Below are 10,288 nucleotides of genomic sequence, written 5' to 3' on the forward strand. Positions count from 1 at the left end.
CTCACATATAAACTAACTGCTTTTGTAACTATAATACGACCGCAGAGTATGACTTTCGCATTTCGACAAACTTTTTACATTTTTGTTATTGTTAATAAAATCATTGACGGTAAATTAAGGTATGAACTTTTAAGAGTATAAAAGCGAGGGTTACGCGACCGAAAGGCATCAATCAGCTAACAACGCTCAAAAGTCAAAAATCGTTCTTTCTTACGAACTCAAAAAACAAAAACTAACAAAATGTATAAATTGGTAAGTTTACTTTACTTTATAACAAAAATTACTTCGTAAGATATTTGAAAATATTTTAACAAATTACTTCTTCTGTCCAACAGTTTGTCCTTGCTGCCCTCGTCGCTGTTGCCGCCGCTGCCCCAAGCCACTTGTATGAAAGCCCAGTTGTGTACTCAGCTCCCGCAGCTGTTGCCTACCAAGAACCCGTCTTGGCTAAAGTTGGCTCCGTGGTGAAGAGCATTCCGACCGCTGTCTCCCATCAAAGCCAGTCGATCGTGCACAGCTCAGCTCATGTTGTGGAGGATGTGGTGGCACCAGTTGTGAAGACCAGCTATGTCTCCGCTCCTGTCGTGAAGACCATCCACTCTGCTCCTCTGGTGCACACCTCATATGTCGCTGCCGCCCCCGTCGTCAAATCATACGCCGCTGCTCCAGTTGTGCACAGTTATGCTGCGCCATTGGCCTATGACGCTCACTACTCATCCTGGTAAACGGACGACGAAAGAGAACAGAAATGGACAAAAGATTTTGTACACTGATTTTGTGATATAACGATTAACATAGTTTTTTTAGAATAATTAGATTACAACGTTGTTGACTTTTATATCAGCGCATTGTTAATAAATTATTTTACTTGAAAAGTTATACTTAATTGTTCTAGCTTGCAAGGTATTGTCTAATGTTCCCAACTTTGAATAATTAGTTATAAGTAATTTATTATCGGTAATTCTGGTATCAAAGGATTATCGCTAAAACATATTGATTTCCATTGCCCAAAGAAGTTCATAGTTTTTATTGACAGGTGGATATTTTCGTTGTCAGTCGTCGGTTAAGAACCAATTTTAAATAGCTGAATGAGGAAACGTATAATTGTAATTTTTTTGAAAATTCGAGGAGAAGTTGAAAAATCACTTTTCTTTAATTGCTCTTTTCAGATAACAAAACTTATCATTAGTTCCACATAGTTTTCAAAACCCGATTTTTTGTAGTACTTGATCAAAGGGTTTTTGGATTTTAAATGAGTTTGGAGTGCATATGATTACGTGTAGATCTGCAAGGTGAAGTGTGCGTAAAATCCAGTTCATGTCTATAGTATTTTCATTATTTGGGTTTGTTTACATCTCTATGGCGAATTAACAGAAACATCGCCAGTGGTAGGAGATATCACAGAGCTCCTAAGCAAAAGTCTTAAAGGTTAGGTAAAGAAGAGTCGGCAAAATATAGAGCATACATTGACAGTAATCAAGATGTTTGATGATTTGAAGTTGGTTTTAATTTGTGGATAAAATATCAAATCACATGACCAATGTGGCCGATTAATAAGATGATGTTCGATGTTATTCGAAGCTACGCTAAATCTACAGCTTTAAAAAAATAATTTGTTTGGTTTATAGTAAAATACAAACAGTAATTTTTCGGGGTGAATTTATATGGTATCTAAGGATTAAAGACATCGTAATTTTATGACTTCGAGCCAATTTAGAATTCAACTTTAAACACAAAATTTTAAGTTAATTTTTATACTCTCACAACATGTTGCTAAAGTGTATAATGACTAAGTTCACCTTTCGGTTGGTTATATCCCTAAGCACTTATTGTACAATAACAAAATTCGCTCAGGATAAATAACACTTTACAAATAAATCCAGAGAGCTTTACAGAAACCGGGGTCAAAATTAGACGATGGGATTGGCATTGCTCATATTTAAGCGAAAACCCATATTTCTGGACCTACTCGACCGATTTCTACCAATTGTAGTACGATATATTGTTCTGACATTCTTTCATTACAGTTTGAAAATGGGCGAAATCGGATTACAATCACACCTATTTCCCATACAATACAATTTTAAATTCCGTCTAATACTTTCACTTTCCATTATATATTTCAAGGGCCAAACAAGGTATCTGGATACAATTTTGTACGAAAAGTACCTTTGAGTTGTGCTGCCTTTTGACCAAAAATTGGCCAAGTTGGATCAAAACTATTCAAGCTCCCAGATACCGAATATGTGCACCCCAGTTCTTATTGCGAACTTCTTATCGAAAATGTCGGTTGATCCTTGAAAGTTGCATGAGTATAAAATGTTCTGTTACACCCAAACTAAGTTCTTCTTTACTTGTTACCAATGCCTTCACGCAAGCTTTGTGCTCAGAACCAAATTATTTCTACATTTGTTATACGACAGTGGTCCGGTATGTATTCAAACTCACCGCCTAACAGCGTCTCTACTGCCATAAATATACATTCTCGTAAATGTTTACTGTTTCGACCGGATATGGAATCGGGCCCTCTTTCAGAAAAAGGGAGAAAGAGCATTATTGGTCTGTTCGATTCCTGTTTCAAGAAGGGTATATAGAACCAAAACTGCCTTCAGCTTCGATGATGACCGTCAAAAATTGATTTAACGACTCTAAACGTTGTCGCTACCTCGGTTTTTGAAGAGAAATAGTCAAAAATCGCGACAAAATTACGTCACTTGACGATTCGCGAGCTTTGTAAGTCAGTAAGTAACTCAAAACCCACATCTTGAACGAAATATGGGGGAAAGAAAACTGGTGATGTCTGGGTACTACCACGCTCTGGGCAACAAGTACAACCGTATACCATCCATCGCCGTGTTTGAAGCTGTATAAATGAAACACGAAGTGGGTTTTTTCAGATTGGATCAGGTATATCAAGCTAAAGGGGGCTATGTTGAGAAATAAATTTTCTCAAAATTTAATTTTTTCTATTTTAGGGCTTTAATTATACGAGCTTTCTTGAAAGAAGCAGAGAAGCATGTTACGGATAGTCAAATCCAACCACAACTGAGACCTCGTCTTTAGCTGGCACATTCAAGGTTGTTAAATTGGCTCAGTTCATAAGGTAAATGACGCTGAAGTCTTTCTAATATCAACGCAATAATTTTTGGACATTTCTGAGTACATTTCGATTGTCGTAGGCATGGGCGCTCTATACTATAAGACCTCATATAACTCAAACTTTCTATTAAATTATCGGCCTAAAAGGAAAGTAATTCCCCGGCAAAGAAGCTTCAGTAAGCAAAGCAATATTTTCAATATAAAGATATTTTATACAAATTCATTAACTTTAAAATTAGATTTGCAGCATAGTTCTCGCTTTAATACCTCATATATTTAAGTAGATTTGTTAGATAAAAACTCCACATATCCATAGCGGTGTTCTCTTTATCTCTTTGTTTCGAACCATTGTAATAAAAATTCGAAAACATATTCTCAGCGCTCGTGATCAAAAGAACTAAAAGAATATAAAACATAAACAAAGTGAGAGTTCCGTTAACGGATCGCTCGTGCCACCAACGTCGATGCAGGAACCAACGCAAATTAAACAGAAAAATCAATTAATTTAAAAAAAAATGTTCTATTTTTAAAAGTCTTGTAGTGCGATCTGATTTTTGTTTGTTTCTGCTGTTATGTTGTTCTATTGTAAGACAGCGTCACAATAACCTTTTCAGGGTAGACGTGCGAGGCTGCGGGTAATTACAAGTCGCTGCTGCGTTGGCCAAAGCTCGGCCGCTAGCTAATGAGCGCATTATCGCGGCGTAATGAAAATAAGAGTGAGCTTCGCCTTTTTGGTCTAATGCATTAATTTTATTTTATTTTTTGTGCTATTATTATTTTGTGTTTTCATCTGAACTTCACGCCGTAATTGCTTTCAGCTCCCGCTATGCGGTGTGAAAGAGCGCGCACCTGCGCTGACTCCGTGTACGAGCAGTCGCCCTCACAATCACGCGCTATTATATTGTTTGTGGCTACGAGTAAGTTAAGCGGCGTCTGCGCATGCGTCGCATATGACTTGCACGTTTCGGTAAAGTTTTTGCAGCATTTTTGTTATTGTTACGATTATTGAAATGCCTCTATTAATGTTGCTATTGTAGTTTTTATTGACTTTCAAAGCATGAACTCTATGGCGTATAAAAGCGTTGGATATTCAACAGCAAGACATCAATCAGCTAACAACGCTCAAAAGTCAAAAATCGTTCTTTCTTACGAATTCAAAAAACAAAAATTAACAAAATGTACAAATTGGTAAGTTAACCTTAGTTTATAACAGGATCACGTTTGTAGAACAACAGATTTGAAAATATTTTAACAAATTACTCTTTTGTTCAACAGTTTGTCCTTGCTGCCCTCGTCGCTGTTGCCGCCGCTGCCCCAAGCCACTTGTATGAGAGTCCAGTTGTGTACTCGGCACCAGCCGCTGTTGCTTACCAAGAACCCGTCTTGGCTAAAGTTGGCTCCGTGGTGAAGAGCATTCCCACCGCAGTCTCCCATCAAAGCCAGTCGATCGTGCACAGCTCAGCTCATGTTGTGGAGGATGTGGTGGCACCCGTTGTGAAGACCAGCTATGTCTCTGCTCCTGTCGTGAAGACCATCCACTCTGCTCCTCTGGTGCACACCTCTTATGCCGCTGCCGCCCCCATCATCAAATCATACGCCGCTGCTCCAGTTGTGCACAGTTATGCTGCGCCCTTGGCCTATGACGCTCACTACTCATCCTGGTAAACGGACGACGATGGAGAACCGAAATGGACAAAAGATTTTGTACACTGATTTTGTGATAACGAATAATATATTTTTTTTAGAATAATTAGCTTACAACGTTGTTGACTTCGAAAACAGCGATTTGTTAAATAAACTATTTAAAAAAGAAACAAACACTCCTTTTAACTGAGACTTTTGAAAGTTTTCGGGTATTAAATGTATCCTTTAGGTACTTTGTTAAACTACGCTGTGAATTTTTGAGCTGTGTGTAGTACATTTGACGAAGCCTGCTTACTATTCCAATTTTAGTCAGAGTAGAATTTTAGTTGAGTGGATTCTATTCCCGTCATCACGTATCACTTTGTAGCCAGCACAGTTTAGTCACTCTTGTGGACGACCAACATTTAGTCGTTCAAGTTTTCGAATCTTTGCCGAGGTATAAGCTAAAAATTAAAAAAAAAAAATGTACTTTTCATAAGTGATCTAATCTCATTTACATATATATTTAAGGAGAAATACTGTACATTCATGTTTAAATACCAAAGGCTTCTTTCTTCAGTGCCTAGGCTAAATAGATTATTCCTTCTTTTCGCAGTGAGTATAGATATTATTTATTATTTATGGAGATTTTGCAGGTATTTGAGTCTACTCAGAAATACATTCGAAGATTCATCATTTAATACCACGCGAGAAGACGGTCACCAAGAAAATATTTTTTTTATTTTTATCGTAAGCTGGAATCGAGCGATCTACCTTTAGACTCGAAAGGTGGAGTATGACTGTAAGCACCACACTATTAGGGTCCCTTAAATAATAAAGAATATAATTTTTAATTAAAAGCTGAAGTCTTTGACTCGTCAATGAAGAGTTCGAAGATGTCTGCCCTTTACTCACGTCCGCCAGGAGAAAGCCTAGAAAGCTGAAGTGCGAGACTGTAATCCGCTAAACCTAACCTACTTCTATCGCATGTCTCTCCCACGTGACAACTGGACTAAGGGAGAGAAGAAGACATTTAAGTCTCCTCTTTTGTACGGACGGACTGACTGTTGTAAATATCTCAATCTTATCATAATTGCCGCTACGTTGATAGCTTTTCATTTTACAGAGGACTCGCACAATCAAATTTTCCACCGTGAGACTACCCCCAGTGTGGTTTTCAGCTTACCCCTTATACTTGAAAACCGAAGGCAATGATAGAGTACGTGTTCAGAGACTTATATACACTCCATACGCATCGGACAATGTGGACTAAAGTCATGACGATATTTTTATAGGCAGCTTCTAAAGCATACATAGCTACTGAGTACTTGGGTCAGGTGGAAATCCAGGTCTTCATGTTGTCTACCTATCCACGAATGTATTTCCTCTTTTACGGTTTATATTAAAAGCTGTGTTGTTGTCGTCACGTTGATAAAGCACTTTATATCCTGTGCAAACTGTTGCCAGTATTAAATTTTTTGATATTTTGAACGGAACCATGTTCTGCTAACGGGTTTAATAATATAAAAGTTTCTTCTAATTGAGAAACACACACAAATTGAAGCTTTATATGCTTTATTCACTTTCGATCACGGTTTCAACATTTACATCTACATACTTCGAATTCAATCACATTTTCAACGCAACTTTAACTTTTACTTAATTTATACCAAATTAACACTTTGTCTGCACTATGCTCAATAATTTATTTCTTCAGTGCCCAGGCATCCCAATCCTCATAAGCAGTACTTGGCTTCCAACCGGAGCTCCAGCCGCCATAAACACTCTTCAGGCTGGGCGAGCTCCAGCCATCGTACAAACCAGCGTAAGCTGATGGATACACCGGTCCATAGGAGACAGCCGGCCAGGCTACGCTTGTGCTGGGCGCATAAGTTTTAATCACAGGTGAATACGCCTTCACAACGGGCGTGTACGTCTTGATAATGGGCGTATGTTCCACTATGGGACGCAGGTAGGGACGCTTCTCATGCACAATGGTTTGACTCTGATGTGAAACTGCGGCGGGCAGTGAGTGCACGGTATGTCCGACCACAGTGGGCGTATACTCCACATGCTCAGCCACAGTTGGTAGATACTTTAGACTTGGGCGCGCCTGGATCACGGCGATCGAAAGGACGAAGACGGGTAGCAACGACTAATGGCGAAAGTAAAAAATGTTTAGCGCGAATTGAAATAACTTCATTTGCAAAACTTACTAGTTTACACATATTGCTATACTGTATTATTGAGATGTTACGTTTGGAATGATGTCAATGCGGTAGCTGCCAGAAAACTATGCCAAACTTGGAAATTGTCTGCTATTTTATATCACCGACCAGCATAATTCAGCTTTAATGCCGTGGAAACTATTTTTTACACTTTTTGCTGTTTCTTATAAGAAGTTTTGAGATGATTCTCCATGCAACACTCAATATCCCAAACACAATGGAACCATAATTTAAGAAAATGCGTAAAGTAAACCAAAAGTACGTGGAAATAGCGCGCCAAGACGGCAATGTGCACTGAAGAGGAACGACTCCATGCCAACTCCCACAATTTAGTGGCGCGGTTGTAGGTCAGCAGTATAACTGACCAAGTTAACAAATTATTTGATGTAAAAACAAACGGCAGCAAGCTTTGCACTGAGACGCTGCGGTGCGGTGCGGCCGACAGTGGCCACTTAACACTTCGAGGCGGAAAATATCGTAAATGAGCAACCTTCTGTCAAATTTGTAGCAACATTAATTTGAATTATTATTACTATGTTGAAAATATTATTCTTGCTATAATAAAATAAATGTGTTTGAGCATTGTGATATTAAAATCTTATGGCTTCAGTTAATTTTGTAATTAAGAATGCGGTAGTCATTATCATGAACGTAACTCTTCCATAGCCCAAAAATGCGCTGAAGTTTATGTACTACTGTGATCAAAAAGTGAGATGAATTTGTTAATAAACTCTTTCTTCATTCTTCTAAATCAATTCCATCCCCTTCAAAGTAATTTCCTTCCTATAAAACGCTCTTTTCCCAAATCCCTTTCCCGTCATAGAAACAGTAGGGACAGCCTGTTCTCGGTATAGACCTTCTTCGTTTCGACTTATATCTCCCCAATCGTGTCAGAACAGCATCCCAGCATTAACCTTCTGAGTTTACTGGCAAATAAATAGAATCAATGCTTTATTATTTATTTATTTATTTATAATAATTCATATAACAAAAAGAGTTTTATTATATAAATACCTAAACGCAGCACTGGCTATAGGGCCTTCAGCCGTCAATGCTTTATAATATGGCGCATGTGAGCAATTTTGGCATCAATCGAGACTTTGACGAGATAAAAAGAATTCATCAAAATGATTTGGGCTAAGCCAAATGATATTCCAAGACTATTAGCGAGGTCTCTAATTGTCAATCGACCATTTTAAAGTACCAAATCTTTAATTTTTTGGATGTGACCCTCCACGGCAGAGATGAATGGTGGTCCAGACAGTTTGTTGTTAACGCGACCTCCCACTTCCGCTGGCTCGAATAAATTTTAGTCGAGAGGACCAATTTTCAAGCACTTTTGCGGCAGTTGGGACCGCAAACCGTCTTCCAAGGCATTCAAAGGTCGACCACATAAAAATCCTCCAATTCAGGCATGAAAGAGTCATTAATCCTGCCTGTAACATTATGGTCAGCCTTAGTTTTGGTAAAATATAGACCAATGATTCTCTCTGCACACCAAACAGTGACTTTTTGAGTCAACCAGACTAATTCAACCAGAAGTGAGCTTCATCGCCATCTAGTTTTGAGCCCATTCACCGAACATGTGATCATGTGCTCCGGAGTAAGCTTTTTATGAAATGGAAAACCAAACTAAGTGTGTAATGAAATAAGAGATGTCAAAAAGGCCAACTCCGAAAAGAGTATTGTTTCATTGAAAACCACGCCTTAAAAACAAAACACCCGTTAGCTTTGTACGCTCTAGAACCGGTCCATATATTCAAGATATTTCGCTATTCTTATTATAAAATGACAGCGGTATTTAGAGGTTTTGAGATCTGAAAACATAGTTCTTAGTAAAAGATCGATACATAGATCGTTTTTTGAATGGCGTCGGACATACATACATGAGATACCGCTTATAAAAAAATATTTGGATATACGCAACATTGATGCGTTCACTAACGATGAAACAGAGAAACACTTAACATATACTAGTTGAGATTACTATCTGTTTACATTGAAAAATAATTAGAATTTTATCTGTCGGTACGTAAAGAATGATCCATTTCGAGGTTTCCTACTTTTTTAAAGAAAAAATACAGAAACTTTAGGTTTAATGGGGAATGCTTATTTTCGAAATAAAAGTTTTTGTTACTTATTTTTTGAAGACTATTTCTTTTAAATGTTGGCTGCGGCTACGTCTGAGATGGTCCATCCGTTGAGTTCAATTTTCGATGACTCGTTCGAGCATTTCGACTGGTAACTGACGAATGATATTCGTGATGTTTTGCTCCAAGACCTGAATCGCAGCGGGATTGTCAGCATAGACTTTAAACTTTACATGTATTCACAGGAAAAAGTCTAACGGTGTGATATCACATGATTTTGGTGGCCAATCGACCGGCTCAAAATGTGAAATTATCTGCTCACCAAAGTGTTCTCTCAATAAAACCCATTGATTGATGCGATGTGTGGAAAGTGGTGCCATTTTTTTGAAACCAAATGTCGCCGAGATCACTAGCTTCAATTTCAGGCAGCAAATAGTCGGTTTTCATGACGCGATAACGGCCGCCATGGATGGTTACGTTCTCACTGGCGTCATTTGTGAAGAAATATGGACTGACGATTCCACCGGCTCACAAACCACACTTAACCGTTGTTTTTTCTGAATGAAATGTCAGACCTTGAATCTATCCAGATTGCTTTTGCTCCCAAATGCGGCAATTTTGCTTGTTTACATACCCATTGAGCCAAAATGGGATTCATCGCTGAACAAAATTTGACTCAAAAATGTCGGATCTTCAAGAAACTTTTCAAGAGTTCATAGAGAGAAGCGATGTCGCTTGGGAAGGTCGCGAATTTTCAAAAATATTGCAATTTATAAGACGGCTTCGAGTTAGCAGGTATGCTATAATTAGTAAGACTTCAAGTAATATTATAATCTGGAAACATATTTTTTAGCGCTTAGCAATCTGTCTCCTATCAAAATTGGTAAGCTTGTGTGAATAAACAAGAGCTTAAAAGTAAACATAAAATTGTTATGAGTTTTAAAATTATTTAATTTGATTTTTTTATTTAATACATTTTTATATGACTTTAAAAAAATGTGTATTCTTTGCAGCTCCAATCGTGCAAGTTGAATTAATTTTAAAAATAATACCAATTCTTTGTGACGTTTTATTTAGCACCAAATGTTCTTAATCGGTTTTTTGTTTTCTGCACATACTCGTATATGTACCTATGTATATAAATAAAACCAATAACATTATCCAGAACAAAGTATTTTTGATTAGTTGAAAGTTAATTAATGCGTGATTAATGATATTGCTTTCATATGAAGTCGCAGCATTAAGATT

General features: G+C 37.7%; 2 protein-coding genes across 3 annotated transcripts; one reads left to right on the forward strand and one right to left on the reverse strand.

Moving 5' to 3' along the window:
* Positions 1 to 191: 191 nt before the first annotated feature.
* Positions 192 to 4,859, forward strand: LOC126762880 (pupal cuticle protein G1A-like). Of its 2 annotated transcripts, XM_050479926.1 has the most exons (3): positions 192 to 252; positions 336 to 619; positions 4,659 to 4,859. In XM_050479926.1, exons 1-3 carry the CDS (start codon positions 241 to 243, stop codon positions 4,762 to 4,764), a joined length of 402 nt encoding a protein of 133 aa, XP_050335883.1. In that variant the 5' UTR covers positions 192 to 240; the 3' UTR covers positions 4,765 to 4,859. The 2 variants fall into 2 exon arrangements, with proteins under 2 accessions (XP_050335883.1, XP_050335882.1); XM_050479925.1 differs by lacking the exons at positions 192 to 252; positions 336 to 619 and adding an exon at positions 4,219 to 4,287 and having other exon boundaries at positions 4,375 to 4,859.
* A 1,568-nt stretch (positions 4,860 to 6,427) lies between these two features.
* On the reverse strand, positions 6,428 to 6,950 carry LOC126762774 (retinin). The gene is made up of 2 exons (XM_050479819.1): positions 6,939 to 6,950; positions 6,428 to 6,877 (listed from the first exon to the last, which is right to left on the reverse strand). The coding sequence occupies exons 1-2, from the start codon at positions 6,948 to 6,950 to the stop codon at positions 6,428 to 6,430; spliced, it is 462 nt and encodes a 153-aa protein (XP_050335776.1).
* Between the last annotated feature and the right edge of the window lie 3,338 nt (positions 6,951 to 10,288).

The sequence above is a fragment of the Bactrocera neohumeralis genome, chromosome 6, assembly GCF_024586455.1.
Source record: "Bactrocera neohumeralis isolate Rockhampton chromosome 6, APGP_CSIRO_Bneo_wtdbg2-racon-allhic-juicebox.fasta_v2, whole genome shotgun sequence".
Classification (NCBI taxonomy): Eukaryota; Metazoa; Arthropoda; class Insecta; order Diptera; family Tephritidae; genus Bactrocera; species Bactrocera neohumeralis.

Bases quoted from the DNA above. Each gene is read 5' to 3' on its own strand.
- LOC126762880 (XM_050479926.1), top strand. The intron at 620-4,658 runs CTCATATGTCGC...TCTGGTGCACAC, and splicing joins TCTGCTCCTCTGGTGCACAC to CTCTTATGCCGCTGCCGCCC.